The following is a 25,946-nucleotide window of genomic DNA, read 5'->3' on the forward strand; positions in this document are numbered from 1 at the left end:
CTGTTGTGATGGCTTTGGCTTTTACAGTATTAAGCTTTGTTGCTGATTTTGTTTTTTTGCAAATTATAGCATCTTTTCCAGTAGATTTCACTGTATAGACAATTGTTTAATTTCTTTTAGATACCTCGTTTGGTCTTCTTCTGTATACTTATTTAGATTGTAAACAACTTTGTAGGTATGTATTTTGTGTATCATAGGAGTTCATTGTCCAAAAATTTATAAATATACTTGCTATATCTTCAATAATCAACCAAAAATGTTATTTAGAACATTCATATGGTGGACCTGCATGTTTTTCTTCAGCAGTTTCTCCCTTTCCTCAATACTTCTTATATTCTTTCTCTTAGTTTCTACTTGTAAACTGTCATTTACCTCAGCTTGCTTCAGAAGATCAGGGAAATCAGGTGACAGTGAATTATAGCCTCCCTCACACAATTCCTGAAGAAAATACATTTTGGGAATTGTTTGTCGATCTTTAATGGACTGTATAAATATGAAAGAAAACACTTGCGGTTTGATAAAAGTTTAATGCGGTTTGCGGGTCGTTACACAAGAACAAGAAAAAAAAACAATATGGCTGACGCCCTTGGCCGTTACTTGGCCGTTACAAAAAACTCTCGTCTCCAAACGTTTTTTAATTATCATTTTTTCTTCTCACAAAAAATACGGTGGCGCTCGAGGCGGCAACATCCCGGCCCGCGTTGAAGTAATACTTCAATAAACAATGTTAAACATTAAATTTAAATTTAACAATTACAACAGAAATGACGCGTGTAGGTCACCAAGGAGAATCACATTTTCTTTCTAGATGGATGGTAACAGGCACAATTTTGTTATGCTTCTCTTAAAAACACCTTGAGGAGTTTTCACCAGAACAACTCTCACCTTCCCGTCGGGTCCTTTGATAACTTCCTGTACACGGCCCAGCGACCAACTTCCGGGTGGGAGGTTTTCATCTTTTAAGACGACCATTGAGTCTGGTGTTATATTGTCCTTCTCAAATTGCCACTTATGTCGGGCCTGTAGGTTGTTTAGGTAGTCCAATTTCCATTTACGCCATATAACTTGAACAAATTTAGTTAACATTTGCCATTGAGACAAATAGTTATCTGGTTTACTGGTGAGATCTGACTCCGGTAGTCTAGTCAGAGGTCTTCCGATAAGAAAGTGTCCTGGAGTTAGAACTTGGAAGTCGCTTGGATCAGAGGACATAGGAGTGAGCGGTCGGCTATTCAAAATTCCTTCTATCTGCGTGGTGATAGTTATAAACTGCTCTATAGTTAGATGCGAGTTACCTACGGTTCTTTTTAGGTGATGTTTAAAGGACTTCACTCCTGCTTCCCAAAGGCCACCGAAATTTGGTGATCTGGGCGGTATGAACTTCCAAGTGACCTCCTCGCTGGCGAGATAATCAGCTAAACTGTCAGGAGGTGTTTTTACGTAGTTATGTAGGCGTTTCAACTCCGCACTGGCACCCACAAAATTTGTGGCATTATCTGTCCAAATTGACGCACTTTTACCCCTTCTGCTAAAAAATCTTTTCAAGGTTGCTATCATTGCCTCGGTTGTTAGGTCGGTAACTACTTCAAGGTGAATTGCCCTAGTCACAAGGCAAACGAAGATTGCGACGTAGCACTTCTGATAGGTGCCCTTTCTTTGTCCCTTATATTTAATAAGAAAGGGACCACAAAAATCAATCCCTACATGTTTAAAGGGGGGACTTGGAGTCATTCGCTCCGAAGGAAGATTTCCTAGGATTTGTTCCATGACTTTGGGTTTATTTCTAAAGCAAACGAGGCACTCATGTACCACCCTTCTGGCCAGGTTTCTTCCACTTAAAGGCCAGAATTCTTGTCTGACGAGGTAAAGTAAAGTCTGTGCACCAACATGCAAATTTTTCAGATGATAATATCTCATAATCAAGTGGGTTAACTTGTGATTTTTAGGTAGCAGAATTGGAAACTTTTTATCAAATGATAAATTTGAATTGCTCAATCTACCGCCGACTCTCATTAGACCCTGTTTATCTAGAAAGGGATGTAATCTGCTTAATTGACCCTTCGTTAGATTCCTTCCCATTTGCAATGTTTTTATTTCCTCAGCAAAGGCCATTCCTTGTACTTTGCCGATCAAATAAATTTTGGACTCTTGGAGTTCTTTCCTTGATAAAGGGCCAAATCGACGAGTTACGTGTTTTATGTTATGTAGAAACCGGAAAATATAACTAAGTATGCGAATTAATTTGATGTAATTATTACTAAGTTCAAACAGGGTATTGTCAAGGTCAGAGCTTGACACTGACACCAAATTAACATGCGATTGTTTTTTAAGCTCAGATAGATATTTTTCATCGGAGGAAGTGTCGATGGCATATTCATCCTGACGTTGAACGGTTGGTGCTACTTGAGACTGCACTCCACTCCACCATAATTCCATGGATAGTAGATCTTGCGGATTTAAACCCCGAGAAACTACATCTGCAGGATTGGAGTGGGAAGTTATATGTTTCCAGTGGCAGCCTTCAGTAATAGATTGGATCTTTTCCACACGATTCGCAATAAAGGTCTTCAGGCGATATGCGGGAGTGTTGATCCAAGCGATGGCAATAGTTGAATCTGTGTGTAGGATCACTTCAGCTATATCCATTTGCAGACATGAGCGTACTTTTTTGACAAGTTGAGACAGTACTAGACAAGCTGATAGCTCTAATCGAGGGATTGTCATAACCTTAAGAGGAGCGACACGAGATTTACTAGCAATAAGTCGTGTCTTGCCAGTTCCATCTTCCTTTATGCAATGCATGTAAACTACTGCTCCATGAGCTGACTCCGAGGCATCTGCATATCCTAGCAAGACAGCCCTTTGAAGTGGATCTGTTAAAATATATCTAGTGATCTTAAGATCGTCCAGGGCTTTCAAGGACGACACAAAGTTCACCCAATCATAGTTAAGGTTTTCTGGTAGAGTATCCTCCCAGTCGAGCTTAATGAGCCACAGCTTTTGTAGAAAGATCTTTGCTCGAGTTATAACTGGTCCCAGAAGACCCAAGGGGTCATAAAGTCTGGCGATGACACTCAATACTTCTCGTTTTGTATAAAGCAATTTTTCTGGAATCGATACCCTGAATATGAACTGATCTTCAACCGGCTTCCAAATAATGCCTAAGGTTTTTACTGTTGGTTCCGCACTTGAGGAAAAGCAATGTTCCTTATTTTCTGGTGAACTACTGTTCATCAATTTCATTGAATTAGAGTTCCATTTGTGTAGTGTCATTCCACATGTGCTCAACATGTTGCACAACTGAGATTGTAGTTCGAGGGCAGCATCGAAATCTTGCTCACCTGACACAATGTCATCCATGTAGACATCTCGTAATATGGTTTTAGAGGCCAGAGGATATCTTGCTGCTTCATCGTAAGCCAACTGCTTAAGGGTTCTCACTGCCAGAAAGGGAGCACTGGCGGTTCCATAAGTCACAGTTTTCAGTCTGTAGGTGACTGGCATCTCTTCTTCCTCGTTCTTCCAAACAATTCTTAAGAGATCTCGTTGCGAGGGCTCAATTAGAATTTGACGAAACATTTTCTGGATATCTGCTGTAAAAGCGTACTTGTATTTTCGAAATCTTGTCATGATCTCGAAAACATCTTCCTTTACTTCACCTTTCAAGAGATGATCATTTAGACTCAGCCCAGAAGTTGTGGGAGCAGATGCGTTGAAGACTACCCTTAACCTTGTAGTGGTTTTGTCTGGTCTAAACACACCGTGATGCGGAAGGTAGTAACATATATTGTATGCTGTCTGATCAGCGGGAGGTTCCTGCACCCTTTCCATGTGGCCCAAGTCCAAATACTCCTTCATGAAGTTCTGATATAACTCCTTTAATTGTTTGTCCCTTGATAGTCTCTTCCACAATTGATTCAATCTCTTCAATGCTAACTTCCTTGACTCTCCCAAGTTTTGTATTTCCTTGGTTGCCATCTGCACAATGTATCTCCCATCTTCATTACGTCTGTGAGTTCTTTGATAATGATCTTCGCAATACTCTTCTTCTTTACTCATCAAACTTGGAGCCTCTGTAAGAGTTTCTATTTGCCAGAACCTTTGTAAACATTTATCGATTGATTCAGACTCTGATATTAGTCCACAATATTTATCTTGATCATTAGAGTCTGTGGACCCAGTAGCGATGTATCCAAAAACTGTGTTGCGAAATGTTAGGTTATTGTTGCACGATAGACGAATTTGATCGTTCTTGACTATTTCAAAAAATGCTTCAGCTCCAATAAGCATGTCAATCTTGCCTGGTGTAGCAAATCTTGGATCAGCTAACTGACGGGGTATTTCTGTTTTGCTGACGTGTAGAGAGGAAACCGGAAGTAAATCCGTGATCCTTGGCACCACTAAGAACTCTAGCGTCTTAGAAAAGGATCCATTACCGTTTATTATTGTAGCAGGCAGCTTAAACTTGACCGAGGTTTTATTTCCGCTTATACTAGAGACTGTGAGGTCGATTCTTTCTTGCGGTGTGCCCAGACGACTTGCGAAATCTCTAGTTACGATATTTGACATACTGCCCGAGTCCAATACTGCGCGCGCTTGAATGCTGGCTCCGGTAGTATGATTTAAAACCCAAACCATGGCTGTCGAGAGAATTACTGTCTTATTTCCCTTGTCAATACATGATAGTGAGTGAGGTATACTCTCACGAAACTCTATTGCGTCGGGATTAAGATCCTGCTTGGTTGAAATCGGTTTGCTGTCGATCACTGGTGCATTTGAACCAATTATAGCTTGTTTCTCTTGGTGCAGTAATGTATTATGTCGCTTTCGGCATATCTTACAGCAGCTTTTGGAGTTACAATGTGATAACTTATGCCGATCACTTAAGCAATTGAAGCAGAGGTTGTTTTTGGCCACAACATCGTTTCTTTGGGAGACTTCCAACTGTAGAAAAGAATCACAATTGTAAACAGGATGATTCTGCTTACATAAAATGCAACGAGACATAGAATTGTTACATTTCACAAATAAGTTTCTCGGTTTAACTCTATCTTGATTACACCTTGGCTTCACGAACGTGGCCTTATTAATATTTTCTAAAATCTGAGAACGCTTTTCCAAAAATGAAATCAAATTATCTAGCTTAGGAACGTCATTCGAACTAATACTGAACTCGTACTGTTTTAGAGTCTCCTTATCCAGTTTCTGAAGTACAATGTTTAGAATTAAGATATCGGAGAGCTCATTCCTTTCATATCCCAGGACCTTTAGAGCTCGCATATTCCGATTCACAAGATCAATTAAGTTCCTCAAACCCTTTGCTGACTCATAAGCTAGTTTTACAGAGTCCAGAATCGCATTAACATGGGTTTCTACTATTAATTTCTTGTTTTCGTACCTCTCTTGTAACGCTTGAAACAATGAAGCAAATGAATCATTTAACGTTTCTAAACTCTTAGCTTCCCCTATGAGAGCAGCTTTCAAATAATGTAGTTTCTGTTCAGCCGATAGTTGCTCGCTTGACGAAATGATATTATCAAATTGCATTTTAAAGTTACTCCATTCTTCATATCTTCCAGAGAATTTCGGTAGAGGAATCTCTGGTAATTTAATATTAGCGGAGTTATTTCGACCTACGGGGGCCTGACTCACCATAACGACGGACGAATCTGCTTCTAATCGTTTAATACGAGACTGGATCTTAAATTTACAACTTATAATTTTGTCCTCATATTCTTCACTATTGACTATCTCAGTGTCATAGTCAGTTGGGCTAGTAATGAGGCCCTCAATCTCCCCGTTTAACGTTCTCAACGACTCTTCCTTTCGACTAAACTGATCCAATATTTCTAGAAAGGTTTCTGTCTCTCTATCGTCGCTTTCAACTAGACTATCGACTTTACTAATTAATCTCGTCACACTAGCTCTTATCGAAGCGCGTTTTTTCCTTAATTTCTCGAGCTGATCCATTTTAAACTCTCTACCACGTGTAACGGACAAATAAATTCTTCCTACCTTGGATAGGCGACTTAATGAAGTTTGAACTCAATCTTATTTGCTTGCGAAATTGTCTCTTTTCTTCTCATCCGCCTCGACGGACCAGATGTTTGTCGATCTTTAATGGACTGTATAAATATGAAAGAAAACACTTGCGGTTTGATAAAAGTTTAATGCGGTTTGCGGGTCGTTACACAAGAACAAGAAAAAAAAAACAATATGGCTGACGCCCTTGGCCGTTACTTGGCCGTTACAAAAAACTCTCGTCTCCAAACGTTTTTTAATTATCATTTTTTCTTCTCACAAAAAATACGGTGGCGCTCGAGGCGGCAACAGGAATAAAGATCTACAGCCAAACAGTCAGGAAAAATGAATCCTTGTTTCACCAGGTTGGAACATCTTTTTTGATCACTTGGGATCAGATGGTGTAGATCACTCACATTGTGGCTTTAATCAAAGAGAATATGTCTCTAACCAAGAGTGAAATAAGTGGAGAAGAAACTGAGGAAGAAGAGAAATAAGTTAGATCACTCAAAGAAGGATTGTTTTTTTTTTGTTGGAAAGGTGCTGCAAGTGTTAAAAGAAAAGTTTATCCATATTCAATAAGGTATCTTCCGTATCAATTCCTTGATGTCTCAGATGAATGAATTCGTAAAGCTTCAAGTTGTTCAAGTGTTAAACTCACATGTCATGAGGAGGAGAGACCCATCAACAAATGCACTTTAAACAGCAGGAGAAACTCTATTCTCATTTTTTATTTATTTTTCATTAATATTAATTATTTATGTTTTCTTATACAGTGGGTGATTGGTTAACGTATGTATATTATTTATGTCTTCTTATAAAGTGATTGATTCTTATACAGTGGGTGATAATCCGCTCCAAGACTTTGTTCGCTATCCGAATTGTTTGTTAGCCGATTATCAATTTACCATAGGTTTTTATGGAAATTGGATTAATTTGTTCTGGTGACCCCAAAAAAATAAAAAATAAATACTTTCTTACTACGTTTATTTATATGTGATGATAAAAATACATATATACACAGTATTGCATTTTTATTAGTCATGTTTTTTCCATTTGTGGGGGTTAAAGAATCTGTCTAATGTTGATTGCTTTTCTCTCTTCTTCAGGATTTTTCAGAAGTAATTAATAGCATTGTAATTGTAGAGATCCCCAAGCCTATTAACCTCAACCTGGTTTGGATGCCATTCTAAGACCGTTGTTCTGACATCCTTCCACTTCTTCAAAAGATGTTTAAATTAATAGCAGATATTAGCATTAATCCTCTTTTTCAGAAGAAAACATATTTTGCCAAGTTTCTTGGTGTTCTTCTGTTGTCAGATCAATTTCAGGTTCCATTATGAGTTCTTCAATGTTCTTTATTTCTCAGATGTGATTTTTGTTACTCCTTAATCTGCTTGAGTCTTCTTGATTATACAGTATCTTTCTTAGATAAGATTGAACTGTGGCCTACTGTAGATATGTTCAAGCCATACTGCCCAGCAACATCAGACATCTGCCCACTCTCTACCTTTGCTATTATACTCTCATCTTTTGAAAATAAAATCCAACACAAAACTTAATGAGTGCCCGACCAACAGTCTTGCGAATACTATAAAAGTATTGTTTCTGTCAGAAAAATAAAAGGCTGGAATTACAAGGGAGAGTTTTAAGGTTTGGAGGAATACTATCTAATCAGTATATACTGGGTTGAGCGTTGATGTTGATGTCTCCTGCGCTCCGAAAAGTTTTGAATTGTTGCCTGAAGACAAGGGAAGACCAATTGGTATTCATTTTTTTACATCACTTCTTCTTGTGCTTGTTCTGTGAGGTGTTCGTTATCCGAACATGTGTTAATTGTCTGAACATAACGAACATTTTCGCACAAGATTTTTATTTGATTTGTTTGTTAACCGATCACCCACTGTATATCTACATACAGTATTTGTGAATGAATTTTACATACAAGTTAATATACAGGCATACCTCAATTAATGAAGAGGATGTATTCCACAAAATTACTTCATTAAAGGTATAAATATAAGTGGTATAAATACTATGGCCTTAATAGGTTTTATGTAAAGAAAATGAAAGAGTTTTTTGAAACAAGAAAAGCTTCATTAAATAAAAAGTCAGTATCATATATCAAACAAATATAAAATCACAAAATCTTAAAATACGAATCTAAAGTTGATGGTTTATCCTTTTTTTCTTTCATTTAACAATTGCTTATAAGGATTTATTGCATTTAACACTGATCACTTAACAATAACACTCCTTCCTAAATCAGGATCATTTTCAATGTCATTCGAATACCTTTTTAAACCTTTGGTTGCTGACACTTTTTCAGTAAGAACTTCTTTAATTTTTTCTTTGGTTTTGTTGTTAAAAAGTTTTACTAAATCTTTCACTGAAAAACCATCACCTTTTTGCATTTAATAAATTTCTTACATTCTCAGAACATTTTCAAAACCTGTTGATTGAGCCATCTGGATAACTTCATTTCTAATCTCTTGAATGTTGTTTTTTTTCTAGTACAACTCTTTCTTTTCTTCATACTTTATTTATGCAGTGCACTACATTGAAACACACCTTACAAAGTATAAGCAATGATTAAATTATGCTAATGATGTGTGAAACTGTTAAAACAGACATACCTAAAGCTTTGGAGTGTGTGAAGAGTTGCTATTGTTAGCCAATCAGGTGATTTCCAGACACTGACCTTGAAATTTTAATATTTTTTATATTACATGGAGCCTGAAATTGTGAACTTCATTATATCGAGGCTTCATTACCAGAAGTAACATTAACCAAGGTATGTTTGTATTTCAAATGTTTTTGGCTAGCAAACATTTTTTAAAAACTAAAATTAGGTTTTATTTCATCCCAGTTGCATGTTGAAAAGAGAATTACATTGAAACATAAGTATTCCTATTGACCCCACTATTGGAGAGAATAGGGACAGGTATTAAAATATATATGTATACAGGTATTCCTTGTACAACACACAACTTCTACAACATGGTTTTGCTCTAACATGATTCAAAAATTGAGGAAATCTCCCAAACACAGTTTCTGGTTTTGCTCTAACATAGTTTGAGAATTTAGAAAATCCTCTGTATAAAATTTCACAACTTTTAAGTGAAAACTCATTTATTTGATATTTTTTTTATTCAAGTAAGCATGCATGTTGTCTCAAATTTGCTCACGGATTTTAGAATATTGAAATTTTCAATTTGTTTTGTGCCTTTTATCAGATTTAACGAAAACCAATAGTGCAAATCTTTTTTTCTTCCTTGTCCTAGCTTTTCTATCAATCAGGTGTCAGTGTCATTACTTTCAGACTTTAGCCTTTAAGACTGTCACCGTGTTTTTTGTATAGATTAATCTTCGTATTTAGTAAAGTTTATTTAAACACTTTTAGGGAAGCGTTATTAACTTTTCTTTAACCATAGATAAGTAATCATTCATAAAAATGACAGGTGAAATACAGAGCTATCTTGGTACTTGAACTGTTCCCAATTTGAACAATTCAGTATTCAAACACACACATTCTGGAAAAAAAATTGCTTGGTCCATGATTGAACAAATGTGAACATATTTCTCTTAGTAATGAAAAAGGACAGTATACTTTTGTTAACTTTTGGAACCTAACTCCATGTTTCATATTAGTCATTTGTTTCATATAGCATGGATTCGCATAACACAGCACTTTTTTGTAACGTAACTACTGTGTTATACAAGGGATACCTGTATATAAAGGGTTCTCTGTCAAGACTGCATAAACTCTGCAGAGTGAAAATCTCATTTAGAATACATAAAAAATGACCCAAGAACCATACTCTATGACCCATAATTTGAGAAATATGGAAAAGGAAACAGTATTACGTCACATCTGGTGCACAGAAAATAAGCTTTAATGGAAGCATGAACATCGGTAGTTACATATGACATTATGCTTACATAGGAAGATGCTCAAAATGGTCACTGTATATATTGAGGCGTACATGCACAAACCATAGAATGGCTGACTGCACATGATCTAGCATCATGTTGTCCACAAAAATGAATGCAGCATGAAACAAGCAACCAAGTCTCTTTCGGTAGTAACTGGAGTTTGATATACCAATTCCTTCATATGGCCCCATAGGAAGAAATCCAAAAGTGTCAGATCTGGTGATTGTGGCAGCCACACAACTGGATCCCAACATCCAATCCAGCAATCCAATTCCATATCCAACCAATCATGTACAGGAGAGCAGAAATGCACTAGTGCTCCATCATGCTTGAACTATAAGTCACATTTTGCTGATAAGGACATGTCATCATGGAGAAATACCTAGTATGAATATCCTATGAGGCATTACCAAGTATGAATGTCCTTTGAGGCAGCGTATATGGTCCCATATGCAATTGTCCAGTATGCCAGCCCACACATTACCGACCAGCAGATCTGATGTGTCTATAGGTGGATTGCATGAGGATTGGACCCTGACCACATATGGATATAGGATCTTTACTAATATTAGTCTCTGTAGGAACAGAATTGAACACTTTTTAAGAATCAAGAACTTTCAACAATTCGATTCTCGAGAACAAGCAATGAATGTAATTTGTGAAAACAGTGAGAATAAGGTCACACATGTTTGTCTTGTACAGAGTAGTTAGTAATTAACTAGTATTCAAAAACGGGTTTATTAACATGTTGATAATTATATAAAGTAAACAATTAATTAAAAAATCAAAATTCCTGGAAAAGACAGACCACAGAATAACTTGGTCTCTGTATCACTGTCAATGTGATTAGAATTTGATATAAGAATCAGATACTAGTTTTTGGAACTCAAATTGGCTTGTTTGCTGTTGTAAGAGCTCATATTCAAATACCTGGAACAAGTTCTTGGAAACGATGAGAAATTTTTGCAATAGAATGGTTCCGATTTTTTTCATTTGAACACTCCCATCTTTAGTCGGAATTATTAATTTGGATTAAGTCTAGTAATAAAATTTCTTTACATATGTAAAAGTGATTTTTACTATTAAAAAAAGGAACATAACTATGTGACATTTATCTGGTGTAATTTAAAGATAACAAAAAATGAAGAAAAAATTGCCAAAACCTGTTTAAAACAAAACTGCCAAAATGAAAAAAAAATTCAGTATTTTGTGATTTAATTTTATTCAAGTTTTACTATATTTGTATTCATTAGAATCTTTTTAAGATTTTAATCTAGTCTAAAATCTAATAATTTATTTTATATAATCTAAGAATAAAAATTAAAAAATCTATTTTTAATTAAAATTTTAAGGTGGGAACAGCTTCTTTGTCAAATACTTTATTGAAATATAGTGCCAAGGAATACTTCTTCTGTGCATCTCTCTGTCATATGTGTGTTGATTTGTTGAATGCCGAGGTAAATTATTTTAAGTAATATCCTTTAGTAAAAATGTAGATAATTTAACATAACACACATTTTTCATGTAGATATTGCATGTGTTTTAAAATGTTCTTAATTTATATTTTTACAGCATGCTATTAAAAAGTATGAAGAAATGAATCCGTCATTTGCCGATTCACGTGAATGCAAATTTGTAAAAGTAAGATGGTTACATTTATTAATTTTATATTATTTTTTATTTAAAAATCTATTATTGTAACATAGAATTAATGTAAATTTTTAATTAAAATATTGAATATGACATTTTGTGAATTAGTACACTCATTGACAAGAAAGCTATACATTCAGATAAAATTATTTAATTACTGAGAGAACTTAGCATACAGATATGTAAATGATTATATTTGTGGTCAAATTGAACACTGGATAATACCAGTGTGTCTTAAAATAACCTCAACATCTTATAAAAGGCTCACTGTCTTTAGAATTATCAATGTGCCTGCTATTTGGAGATCTTTCAACACAGGGCATGCCTGTACAATGTAGTCAGAAACATTAAGCACAGCTCAGAGTTTCAGAAATGCCACATTATTGGACTGAACAGGTTAACATATTGCTGAATTATCCATCATTTGGACTGACTAAGATGATAGGAGTAGTGGATGTGTGTGGATATACACATGTTGCAGGCAGGCTCTAAATGCCCAGAGACCATCAGGAGAGATAATTATCTGATTGTAAGACAAATATAGATTCAATCACCATCCAGACAGGCAGAAGTCCTGTACTTCTATGTCATTGGTAGGTGACAAGCAGAAACAAATTTGTCTGCATAGTGACTAGTATAGATCTTGTCGTTAGCAGCTACGACAACATTGGCTTCATTTGCAGTTGTCATGACAGAGAAATTAAGCATTTAGGGATTAGTAGCATATTATCTTTAACAATGAATCCCAGTTCTGTTTGGGAATGGATGACTACTGTGTTAGTGTGGAAGACCACCGGTGAGTTCTTCGATACTATTATTATTGTTTAGCAGCACACTGCCCCCGTTGTTGGCATGTTTATCTGGGGAGCCATCTTATATGAGTAGTCAGTCACCCTTTAGTAGTGGTTTCAGGAAAATTGACAGCACAGTTCAAGTAAGCCTGTGCCTTTGTATTGTCTTTGATGGTAGGACTGCAAATGACTAGGATTTCTCAGGAATGTATCACATTACTATATTTTCTTGGCTTGCCCAGTCTTCATATTTGTTATCCATTGAGCATTTATTGGATCAGATAGAATGCCAGCTTTAGCCATCTGAGTGTGAGGAATATGCAGAGGCAGTTGCAATATCTGTAGGCAGATTGTTGCAGGATTGTATATGGTGCCTGTATGCCCAATCGTATTGTTATATGTATCCAAACAAAAGGAAGTCCTACAGGGTAATAAAGGTTCACTTAAATTATAATGTTGTTTCTTTGGAACTCTGATATTGTGATCACTTATTTACGATATCTATGATATTGTGATCACTTATTTACGTTCATCATTAGATTCACAACTATAAAGTTTTATTTGCTTCCAATACCTCTTCCTTGGTACATAACTTTTTGTCAATGAATATTTAATTTTAAATTCTTAATAATAGTTCAGTATTAAAAACTAAATTTACATTTATACAAATTAATTATTTTAAATACATGGTTTCTATACACCTGGAAAATCAGGGATTTTCATTAATGTTTGGAAAAAGTCATGGAAAGTCGGGGAATTTGTTTCTTTGGTTGCCTTGTTGATTTTGTTGGCTGACCAAGTGTAGCTGTCTGCAGCAGCAAGAAGTATTGTGGTACAATGCAACTTATGAAAAGGAGGTGCAGAATATTTTCAGAATCCAAGATTTCACCCAAACATACAGAAAATTTCCTCAAGATTATAGCACAAAATATACAAGCATACAACAATATCAATTATTATTTTTAAATTTTAAAACTGCTGTATTAATTATGCAGTATTATAAGTTTGAGAGAAAAATGTAATACTCTTAATAATCTAATGTTGATAACAATTTTTTGAAATATTTTAACTCTGTCTCTCTCTCTCATACACAATTTATACTTTAAGTTTGAGGGCAGGTGTTAATGAACTGATGGAAAAAAAAAAAGATAAGTTATTTATCATTTTTGGTTCTTTGTTAATATTAATTCAACTGGTATTATTTATCATTTTTCATTTTAATAATTTTGATCTCATAACAAAAACAATTTCTGATTTCTGAAACTTTTTCCCAGTTTATTAATATTTTGTAAAGTTTGGAAAATTTATTAAGGGACAAATTTAATAAATTTATACTTTTATACATGGATTATATAGAATTTGTTAATAATAATTAATGAATTTTTCTTTTTTTCAAAGCCTTGAAGTTTTACAGTTATGAGTTAATAACAGAATAAATTATTTTTATTTAATAAAACATTTTAGTTTTACGTAGAGAAGACATGCCATAATTCTGTCTTTCTTATTTTATTTTTAATTTCACTAATTCATTAATTATAAAAAGTAACCAGTTAAAAAGTTGGAGAAGCAATAGTGTATGTGCATAGTAAGTCAAGTGATGTTTTATTTTATTAATGTGCCATACCGTAAGGGATGTGAGGGTCATGGAATTAAAAACAAAAATTTGAGTAGGAACCCTGTAAATAGTAATTGAAATATTTATGTTAGAGCAATTAATTTTTAAGTTGTAATGTAATTCTGTGTACATCATAAAAATCAACACAGGATACAATAATAAATTTTCATATAGGAGTATTTTATAAACTGAAAACAAGACTTTCAAAATTTAGAAATCCAAATAAAAATAATAATCAGCTTATTCAAATATTTCAAACATTTTCAGTTTAGCAACAACTCATCCATCTTTCATTGACATATCATTTTAAGAAATAAAATAAAAATTACACATGTACTGTGTTTTGGATTCTGGCATTAATGTATCAAATGTTATAGGATTAATGTAGAACATTTAACTGTTTGAAACAGTTTCCTATTTTATACTTTGAATGAATGGTTTCAGGTTAACGATTCAACTTAAAAATTTATTTATAAAAATGATATTTTTGCCAAACTAGCCAATACCAATAATACATTAATGTTCATTTCATTTTATTTACTAGCTTAATAACAAATTGATTTCAGTCTATGAATGCTGCTGCTGTTACAGTTTCATGTTAGTGACAAAAATCTTTACATTTCAATCATATGTTCGTTAGTTTATAGTTAATTTTATTTTTACGATACTTTTATCACACAAGAATTTTTCGATTATGAATAATTTCGAAATATGCTAAACCTTCATTTTTGTATTATTAAATAACAAAAAGCAAATAATTACAAAATATATCATTATGACTATTTAATGTTTTGAAAGCTTCATATTTTTAAAATTTATTATAATTTTTAATTTATCATCAAGCCAAATTCAATATTTTAGATCAGTGTTCCGCAACCTTTTTCTACTTGCGGCACACCCGTGACTCAACGGGGCACACCAAAATGTTATTCCCTTCAAAAATGTGTGATATGATGCCATTAATAGAATTACATAATGCCAATAACCTATTATTATTATTAAACAGACATCAACACCTGTACAGCTGTGAGCAAATTTATTTTACATATAATTTTTTAGAATAGAATATATAAAAATGCGTGACTTGTAATAAAGAATAAACGAACTGCATCTTATTTCATCGGTGCTGCGGCAGAGAACGAAATACATGCATAAGAAACACGGCAATTGTGATAAAAATATATAAATAAAACTTTAAATTAACAGAATATGTAAAAGTTCACGTCACGCCTTTCGCCACATGACGGCACACCGGTTATGGAACACTGTTCTAGATTACAAAGAATATTAAATATATAAATTTCATTAATATTAATCATAAAATTATATTTAAAATTTCAGAATTTATTAGGAAAATTGGAAGAACAGGATATCGACGGATTTACAGATGTCATTAAAGAATACGATTCTATTTCTCGCCTGGATCAGTGGTACACCAACATTCTCCTTCGGATCAAAAAGTCTATAGTAGACACACCCGATCTCTGCTGAAAAAGTGACTCTTGTCAGTCTTTTGAGATTACTTCAAATATTTCTGTATAATATTGTGTTGTGTAATATGTTGTAGATAAATCTATATGTATATATGTACTTTAAAACATATTTTCTTCCTTTCAAAATAGCTTTTTGGTAGCTTGAAACAAGAAGCAAAATTATTTTTATTTCACATTGTATAAGATGCTATTGAAAAAATCACATCCGTAATACATTCCCTACATTAGTTTTCAAAAAAGTATTAGTTTATTTAATATATTTCATGTTAATATTTTTGAAAATGATAATTTTGAGAAATTTATATATATACTGTATATATTAGTCATTTAATTAAATAAGATTTTATTTAAAATATTTTATGTTTGCTATTATTTAAATTAAACAAAACTAATATTCCTATTACTTTTATATATTTATGTTCAATATTTGAATATTTTATTTTAAATTATTTCAATATTTTATTCTGAAATCTTTCACTTTGCAATTTAATGATAGAAAATTTTAATATATAAATATATTTAAAAAAAAAAAGTGTAAAACAGGAATACCTTTTCAAACAGAATTAATACTTCACTACAGTAGAAAATATTGGCTAAAATTGCATTTATTTATTACAATAAGAATTTATTTGCATTCAGAATATGTACAGAGTTCACAATTTTTGTTTTTTTTATTGTATATCTATACTTAAATAACATAAAAATGTGATACTTTAAAGTATTGTTTTTACAATTATACGAAATATTTTTGTCATTTAATATATAATTAGTAGTTATTTGGCATCGGGGATCATTTCATAAAAATGAAAAGTTAATATGAAAAAAAATTCTAGTCACAATAACTTGTGATTCAGTGTGCATTAAAATGCTGTATCAAATGAAATTATTTACCAAGTATAAGATTTTTTTATATTAATTTAATAATTTATTTTTATACTTAATGATAAAGATTAAACATTCCAATGCCTTCAATGGTTTTTCTTCTCTTGTAATACTATAAATGAACTTTCTGTCAATGTTAAAATTTCAATTATTTTCAGATTTTCTGTTTAGAATATTTCTATCATTTTTGTATTATTTTCTGCAATAGTTAATTGTAATCTAATAAAATATTCTTTAACTTTATATTGTGCGTGAATTATTTTTAGTTGGATAAAGACACAAAATTCTTTCAAATTATAATTCTATTTTGAGTCATAATTCAATAACTTCTACACGAGTAACAATACATTTCAAAACATGATTGTATCATGCTGTAATTTCTATAATCATTTAAGTGAGTTATAGTAGCCAATTTATCTAATACAGTTTAAAAACGTGTATATACAACAAACAATTTCGGTAGTATTACAGACTATATTATCAAATACTGATGTAATTCGATACATTTGTATTTACGTGTATACGTATACAGGAATACAGGATGTAATAAACACCTATTTTAGTTGAAATCAATCTTCTTTCCTCATTAATAATAATTTTTCATGGCAGATGCGATGACATTTCTCTCGTGAATTTATTCATTGTGTCGTTCGTTTGTCATACAATTAAGGAGCCGTCTATTAATTTATTGTGCAGTTTAAAGGGGAGGTGGTTGCTAAAAGTTCATAATTGGATTGTAGCGTACGAATTTGTTCCTTCAAGTCTGTTTATTTACAGGATAAGTAAATAATCAGAAAGTATTTGCAGAACTTATTCGTACACACGAGTTTAAAGGGGAAGGGGTTTGTACAAAACTGTAGGAGGGAATCGAAAGTGGCTCTAAAACTGTACCAAGTAATTAACGTCTTGTTTTGCAAAAGAATATGCTATTGAGTATGATTTTAAAATATTTTTGTAAGCAGTATGAAGATTTTCTAATAACGAATTTATTATTATTTATTTCAATATTTCTTATATAAAAACTTATATTTCACTGAGATTCACTTGAGACCCTCTGATGAAATTCTTTAAATTATACAGAAAATATAGTAGTGGGATGAAACCTTTAAATGGTCAGACCCAAGCATTAATAATTTAATGATAGGTCCTACGCTAATCACCAAACATTAATGTGGACAGCAATGTTTTGTTATAATGAATACAAGAAGAATGTCCAGATCCAACGATAAATTATAATTTTCTGTATGTAAAATTAGAGTAACTTAATAATAAAATTGGAGACATAAGTTATTAATTGAATATTTTGTTGAAATATAGAAATAAAACGCGTTTTATACATAGAAAGAAATTCTATATTTTATTTTAATAATTTTACCTGTTGTAATTGTATATAAAACAAACAAACAAGTAGAGAAAATGTAGGCTACACTTTAATATAGAATTACACACTTTACATTTGAAAGAAATCTTTTCTTTGTATGCTAAATGTTATATTGAATAATCGAACTATTGATATTTTTGTCAACTTTTATGTACTGTAAATCGTGTAATCCTTATAAAAAGAATTGAAAAAAATACTCTGATTTTCTTTTTCTTCCACATTTTCTTCTGTTGGATCGAGGTCACTCCTGCTTTTTTTTCTTTCCAACAAAGAGTCACAGTCTGACAAAGAACCACTTTTTGATTCAGTTGAACAGACACAAAACAAGAATTTAAAAGTCTCATATGTAATTCTAAACAATGTTTTTTTTTTCCCTAATTCTTTTCTTACTTTTAATTAAGAATCCGCTTTTATTTATCGGCATCTTCAGTTATTATTTGAATATTATGTAGAGATAATGGAAAAGTTTTATCGCTTATAAATAAATAAGGAGGTGTAAACTAGTTTAAAAAGTGTAAGTTCTCATATTAAAAGAACTAATTTGTATCATTTCCTCTATTATAATACAACAAAATTTTAAAATACATTTAAAACATTCTGCATAGAATAAATTATATTAAAATATATATATATATATATATTTTTAATAATTTTATTTAATTGTAATTCATTCAATTGCATTTATTCAGACTTCCTCATCAGAAAATTGAAGGCCTTGAAGGCTCTTTCTACATCTATTGTTAAGAGTCTATAAATTTTTTATTTAAATTATATATATATATATATATATATATTTATTTATTTATATTGCTGATTATTAATTCTATAATGTTTCGATTTAATATTTCCTACATATTCTAGTTTTAAATAGAATTAATCTATTTTAAAAATTGATATGAAAATAGGTCGGAAAAATTGAAGATTATTTTAGCAATTCGATGATAACGCGAAGGATACTCCTGTTATTTTATTGTTTACATTTTTAATATAAATCTGATATAAATAGAATTTATTTCTTCAATTTTTTTATAATTTTTCTTAGATTCGGGATTAAGGCTCCTTTCTAAAACCATTCTGAGATTAGCAAATAGTAGAGTCCCTTTTCTTAATTTCAAAATGGCTGCGGAAAGGGTGGATCTTCTTATAATCCATCCTTCCCTTCAATGCCCTTAGAAAAAACTATGAAGACGAAAAGTAAAGTGTATAAATTAATTTCTGTCGCTTTGTAAGAAGATTTTCTCCTTCCATAAGGTTATAAAGAAAGGGAGAATCTTACAAAAGGGGGAAATTAAGAGCGAATTCCCTCTTTTAAAAAGGGACTTTCAGGTAGAAAATTTGCTATAATTAGAAGTAAACTTCGAATTTCAGGCGTAATTTTAAGTACGGAAACGTGAAAAAGTACGTCTTAAGGTTGAAGTAAAAAATAGGGATAATGAATAAGGAAGAGGAGGAAAACGAGGAGAGAACTCTTCGGGTTTGAAGAGTCTTTGCTATTAACGAAATATAAAGATAATTCCTCTCCCATATTTGCTTTCCTCGAAGAAAGGCCATTTCATTGCGAATAGCATTTCTATATAAGAATGTGAAGAAACGAAATGTATGAAATTTGAGTGAAAATGAAAATTAATAAGAACTATTTATTTATTTATCCACGAGATGGCACCACTAATACAAAACCTGGTTATTGTCACTATTATGATAATGAGTACTGTATTTCCGTTGAAAAAAACACGCACACATATAACATACAAATCTCAATTTTTTTAAAATTAATATTAAAAAATAATAATACTGATGATAACCTTCTTCACAAATTTTTGGTCATTTGTAAAGAGAGGATACGAAGGATCTCTTATAGGGTTTAGCCAAATGAAGTCTTATCAACCCCTAAAGGATAAAAACGTGTATCAAATTATATTAAATAGAAGAAAATTTACAGAAAAATATCGAAAAGATTCATATTTAACAGTGTATTTCCGGAGAAATTGTCTTTGTTGTAAAATGACTGTCTTCTAGACGTTAAAAATGATTTATTATTATTGTTGTTCTCTTCCCCGAAGTTATATTTGTAATAATGACAATGTTCTGTCTTCAGAAATAGAAAAAATATTACAATAAGTTATTAGTGTTACAGTGTAACCTTATCTGGAAATTAGAGGTAAAGCGTCGCTGTTGTTGTTGTGTTGTTGTTATTGTTACTGCTTTGCCTTCCGTATTGTTGTTGTTGTTGTTGCCATTGTTATTCTACGTCGTAAGACGAGAGATTAAATGTTGTCATTGTTGCCATTGTCTAACTACATCGACGACGACAACAAATAACAACATTTAATTTATCTCTAGTATTAAGGAAGTGGCACATTGCCCATTGTGCGAGATACGAGGCGAAATAATGAAGTGTGAAGAAGATTCGCTCATCTAAATGTTAATGATGCTTAATATAAAAAAAAATGGCTAACAGGAAAAGGAGAATTAATTACGAGCTTGCCCGTGTCGGATAAACGAATAATTTGTAGCCTATTTATTTTTAGGTACTATAAATAAACACTTTCCTGGAGTTTACAGAATGGGAATTGTTTCGGACGTCTTAAAATAAATAAATAAACATGAGAATTTCTATATTTATTTCGAAGAATTAATATCTGGATGAATGCTCGCTTGATCTTTCACATATTGCATTTTAAAATAAGTTCCTTCTAACTTTCCCTCCGCTACGAAGAGATGTTACATCTGCGGCTTTATCGATATGAACTATCTGTGCCAATTAATTAAATCCCATCTCAGACAAACGTCGAACATAAATTATAGAAAATATATTCTGGATAAAATATTTTATCCAGAATATTTTTTTTCGATCTAATCGGATTATCTCGGGAAATTCTTAATCTTTTTTAAGATGAGCCAAATCGTTCGTTATTCAAAGAATTCGGGGGGGGGGGAGCTTTCGCTTGAAAATATGATTAATTCACAATATAAAAATCCAGATTTTACTGGAGAGGTGAAGGCTCCCGAATTCAATGGTGCTTAGCTCTTGCACTTTTAAATCGACTCGATACCGGAGTGGTGTTTTTTCTGTAGCGAAAAAAAAAGTTTTATCCATTCGTAAATCTAATTTATGATCCATTCAAAGAAGTATAAGCTTTATCTTCGATTAATCTAATAACTTAGCGGCTTTATCCATCCGAGAATTAACCTGTATATTTACATACTGTACATAATTTCCCTTTCGAGAACAAAAAGCCAGCACCTGTAAAAGGGTTCTGGGCTGTCGATCGTTCTTCCAGGTGGAACATAAAACCCTAGAAAATCCGTTATATCCGCCGGAAGAGGGAATATGTTAGTAATTATAATTAGAGAAGTGTCCATTCTTCCATCTTGGATCGTTTTCCAATTTGCAACCCGATGAAGAGGGTCCATATAATTATCGACCAGGGTGAGAAAGTTTCGACATTCGATATCGTTTTTATATTTGAACTGGCGTGACGCGAACTTTTCGAATCAGTCTGTACAAAGAAAGGCAAACATCCATTAACAAATTAATATCCTGTGGCTTATTTTAAGAGTAACAAAATGGCGCTCATTCATTACAACCTCCCGGCAAAGATGACATTAGTTACTATCCAGTTTACAAACGAGTCATTAAGAAGGAAGTTGGGCAAACATTCGATCAATGAACCAAGAGCGTGGACTGTCTTCCTGAAGCCAAGATAAGAATGATGGACAAATGAGGACAGGATTATAAATGAGTGTTTGCTATATCTTCCCTCAGGAAAGAATAAGTTGGACGCTACATTTGAATAAGCTACTCAAATTACTCCATCCCGTACAAAGACATTTTTTTTTTTTTTTTTGGACACAACTAAGGGCGTTTGAAGCTATAGATGCGATCTCTCAGACACACTTAATTACGCAGAAATCCCGTAATTTCGTGTACTTCTATGCGTTTTCATTGGCGTGTTCTCGACGGTAGAGAAAAGTTTCTGTATTGTCCTACTGACACTGACCTTTTATATTTGTTTGCTTCAAAAAATGGTAGGTCGGAGGTCGTCGTTTTGACCTCACTCGGAGTCTACTGACCTCAAATTTTCTAGATCATCATCTTCATGGATTCAAAACATGCTTTGACACCATCGGTAAACAAGTTTGTAAACGCATTTTTCCTATTTAGACAATGCTAATATGATAATGAGGATATTGGTGACAAACATTGGAACTCAGTAATGGGGTGAAACCCACTGATATTTGATCCGATAAGGAAATCAAATGGATAATTATAAATTTAAATATTTCGATTATCTTTATTCCCGTCGTTCTTCTGATATAAGGATGAGAATATAGATGTCGATAACCTTTCGAGTCACGTAAAGGGTCAATCTGTTCGTGTTTCGTCTTCCAGTTCTTCGTCCTTAATACAGAAACACGTGGAGAATACACCTTCATATAGTGGGCGTTAGCTGAACTCTTTTGTTATTTTTTCATGCTAAATATAAATGTTAAATCTTTAGAATAAATTAAAGAGGTTTGTGGAAAAAAAATAAGTCAGAAGTTAGCTGTTAATTGTAATGTATAATACGCTACAGCTGTACGGACGACAATGACAAAGTGAAAAAATAAGGAGATAAATAGTTCGAGTACTCTCTGTATAGAGAGGACGAGTTGTAAAGTTAAACATCGAACAACTTTTATAGTTAATTATAACGCATAGATACACACAATAACATGTTTATACATTGTGTAACAAGCGCTTTTTTTCCTGCCTAGAGAACGGTTACGACACAGATTATGGAAGAAGAAGGGTCGAGCAGATGTTGCATCTCTGTTGGATATCTGTTACGTGATGGATGAAAGGCAATGGCTTTCAGATTTTTCAAGAAGGCATTACGATGAAAAAAATGGCGTGAATATATTCAACTTCGATAGAGAAATCAATGAAATTACGTGAAGTGTAAATTTGCGCTTGGATAGATTCTTCACATAAAGTTATGTCGATCCGCTTAACAATACCTCAAACGAAGGAAGAAAATCTCTTTCACTTTGGTTAATTAATCGGAAAACCGGAGATAAAGTTAAAATTAAAGGTTAAATTGTTTAGTTATTTAACAAATTGATAAAAGTTTAAGAGTATTTAAAGTGTAAACTTAAGCTTTTGATGGTTATCGGATGTTCGAATGTGTTTGAAAACCTCGGTATGTAACCTATTCAGCTATTGTGGTTCGGCGGATTTTTCTTTACATCTGCGGGATTCATAGTGATTCAAATGTGACTTTTAATGTCTTTGTTGGTTTAGTTCCGTTGAGGTTCGTGCATCCCGTAGCCGCAAACAAATAACCGAAAGACACAATGGGCCGCATGTGTCCTCGCGCTAACGGATTGTCTTTCAAGGTGGTTTGTAGTCGTGTGGATGCCACGTGCCAAACCTTAACGGCTTCAGAAAACACTCCAGATGTACTGATGTCATCATTAATAATCTATTCTGTTCGTAGGGTGTCGGGCAGGTGTGTTCGACCGCCGAGTCGAGAAGGGATGAGGCAGGTGAGGAAGTTACAAGCCGTTTTTGAGGGTCGGTTAAAAAGTCAGGTGGTTTCTACAAATTATACGAACCGTTGGGAAGTTTATCTTTACAAGAATATAAATGTTATGGGCAGGTGAGGAATTGGTTTCTTGTGGGGATGCTCTGTACCTACGCAGATACCAAGCATTGATAACCGAATAAAAGAAATCTTTGTCGATTATTTAAATCTATTGTAAATTTTAAATTTCCTCGGTTAAACCCCGCTTTTTAAATCGCCTTTCTTTAAATCACAACTCCGTTACATTAGCGCCTTTCAACGTCTTCTATTCGCCAACAACTGTTTCAAAGAAAATCCGTCTTCAAATTATTATAATTCGTTTATTGTAAAGTTATAAATCTATTTAAAGAAAGGCTATTTAATAGATTCATAACATAAGGTGTTAAGTGTATATTTAAATTTATTTTTTACGAATTTAAATGACTCGGAAACTCGATACATCGGGGATTTGAAATTCTTATTTGCTTGGATAGAAATTTTTACAATAGAAAATAATAATAATAATAATTTCTTGAACAAAATAAAATTAGTCGTTAATTGTTTCGAGATTATTTAAATTAAGTAATTAGTTTTTTATTGAATGAAACGATGCTTAATTACTATAAAATTAAGACTTTTTTTTGTGTCAGTAGTACGCTACTTAACCTAATATATAATAGTTCATTTTCCTGTTAGGCGTACAATTCTTATAAAACAAAGAAATAAAATGAATATTTTTTAAATATTGCATTTAAAATACGTTTAAAAAAAACGGTCTAAATTTGAAAATTCAAAATTGACCAATCAAGAAAATGCCTGGTCGAATCAATTTCACTCGATGAAACGAAGACGCTGGAAGTAAGAAAAAAACGAGGAGGGATTCTCCTCGATTTATGATGGAATTTCTCTCATTAAAAGAAAGAAAATAATTAAAAACAGATTGCGTAACGACTTTCGGTTTCGAAAATAAAACAAGATCAGAATATTTCATTCGTATTCAGCAGCGATAACGGTACACCTGCTCCGAGTTTGTTCACCTGATGTCATCGTCTTGTATACAAGGTAACAAACTTGATAATGAGAACCAGGTGAAGAGGACAAGATGAGCTCTCCGTTTTTATATTTTTAACCATTCTCGGCCCATTTTGTCCACGGGAAAATATTTTTCGCTTGTTTTTTTTTATCTTCCCCCTTTCTTGTAACCGACTCCATCGGAACTGGTTTAAGAATAAGTGTTACAAAATCCGCTACGTACACCGGCAGAATTTTCGATTATATCTCGTTATAAACTTTAAATAGTGTGTGAAAATAATATAGATATATATCTAATAACTTAATAAGTGATTTGTAATTTATAAATTAAATAAATAACCGGGTAAAATAGTATGTATTTTGTTTTTTAATTGACACGTTACAAGAAGATACGAAAATAGATATACTGGATTGAAAAATACAGGAAAAAAAGAAAAGAAAAAGAAGGAGATGGGAAGACAAATTTAGAGAATTTGCAGGAAAAGAATGAAAGAATGAGGCAATACAACGAGAAGAATGGACAATTTTAGGAAGTGTCTTCATCCCGATGAGGATGGAGACGGGATGACAATGATAATATATTTTAAGTAATAAGTTTTAATGTATGTGAAAATTCTTTACCTCGTACCAAAATAACACTAGCAGGAATTCCTCGACAAAGAATGCCAATGGGTCCTTGGTTTTTTTAGTTTTCCACTTTCTCTTGTACACTTTTCTGGCGTGGTTTGCAAGTCTTTGGATAGGAAACTCGACATTGCGATAATCCAAACAGAAACGATTGTAAAGTTTGCACGCACGCCATTGATAGAGCAACTAAACTATTAATTTAACGCTAACAAATATGTATATTCAATCTGGAAATCCGGTCAATTAAGCGAACTGTACACCAGCAACGAGCACTTGGCGATATTTAACCGAATTCGAAATTTTGTTTACGAGTTGACTGGGTTTAACGTAATTTACCGTTCGAAGGGGAAAGAAAACCGAATAAAAAATAAATTGGAACACATTGATAAGGCGAAACGTGATTAATGAATTAGATATTCGGGTTGGTAAAAGCGCTCACTCGACTGATAACAACAAATTTATGATAATTTATTGGGATAATTTTAAAGCAAAATCGAGAACAATAACCAAAAAAAGGTCGGTAACAATTATCGTACTGTATAGAAATAGCAATTAAAGCTTGGCATTAATGTAAAAATAAAGTCGGAATTTCGACTTGGATCCAGGTGGATCGGTCGCTCCATTAGTCCAAAACAATGCATGGCGCCGGCAATATCCACGACGGTGACCTTCATGCGGATGTGACCTTACAGGTCATACTGGCCATTGATACGAAGCTCGCTTAGTTTTGTTTTCCACAAGAGTTATTTCTGAAAAGCTAATGATTCCGTCCCACCTGCATTTTCCGACAACAGCTGGTGGAGAAAGGAAGAGTTCTGTAGCCCTCTCCGTCCAAACGATTTTCAACCACGCCACTTCATTCCTCTCCTACAACCCCATAGCAAATGGCGAAAAAATCCATTTTTTTCAAAAATGATTTACAGTATTTATATTTTCGCTCTTTTTCTCCTCCCTTCGCTCTCCCCCGTTCAC

The 25,946-nt window shown here is 33.0% G+C and overlaps 2 protein-coding genes across 2 annotated transcripts in view; one reads left to right on the forward strand and one right to left on the reverse strand.

Annotated features, from left to right (window-relative positions):
• LOC136990246 (alpha-soluble NSF attachment protein-like) overlaps nt 1-16,631 on the forward strand; it is a 40,217-nt gene extending 23,586 nt beyond the window's left edge. The window contains exons 8-10 of the mRNA XM_067288639.1: nt 11,310-11,414; nt 11,530-11,598; nt 15,355-16,631. Coding sequence (XP_067144740.1) covers nt 11,310-11,414; nt 11,530-11,598; nt 15,355-15,504 — 324 coding nt within the window. The 3' untranslated portion in view covers nt 15,505-16,631. The remainder of the gene's footprint in view (nt 1-11,309; nt 11,415-11,529; nt 11,599-15,354) is intronic.
• LOC136990092 (uncharacterized) lies at nt 805-5,970 on the reverse strand. Its single transcript, XM_067288444.1, has one exon. It carries the CDS (start codon nt 5,968-5,970, stop codon nt 805-807), a length of 5,166 nt encoding a protein of 1,721 aa, XP_067144545.1.
• Nucleotides 16,632-25,946: the final 9,315 nt, after the last annotated feature.

Source organism: Centruroides vittatus, unplaced genomic scaffold (assembly GCF_030686945.1).
Source record: "Centruroides vittatus isolate TY-2023 unplaced genomic scaffold, ASM3068694v2 scaffold_861, whole genome shotgun sequence".
Taxonomy (NCBI): domain Eukaryota; kingdom Metazoa; phylum Arthropoda; class Arachnida; order Scorpiones; family Buthidae; genus Centruroides; species Centruroides vittatus.

Bases quoted from the DNA above. Each gene is read 5' to 3' on its own strand.
- LOC136990092 (XM_067288444.1), bottom strand. From the start codon at position 5,970: ATGGATCAGCTCGAGAAATTAAGGAAAAAACGCGCTTCGATAAGAGCT.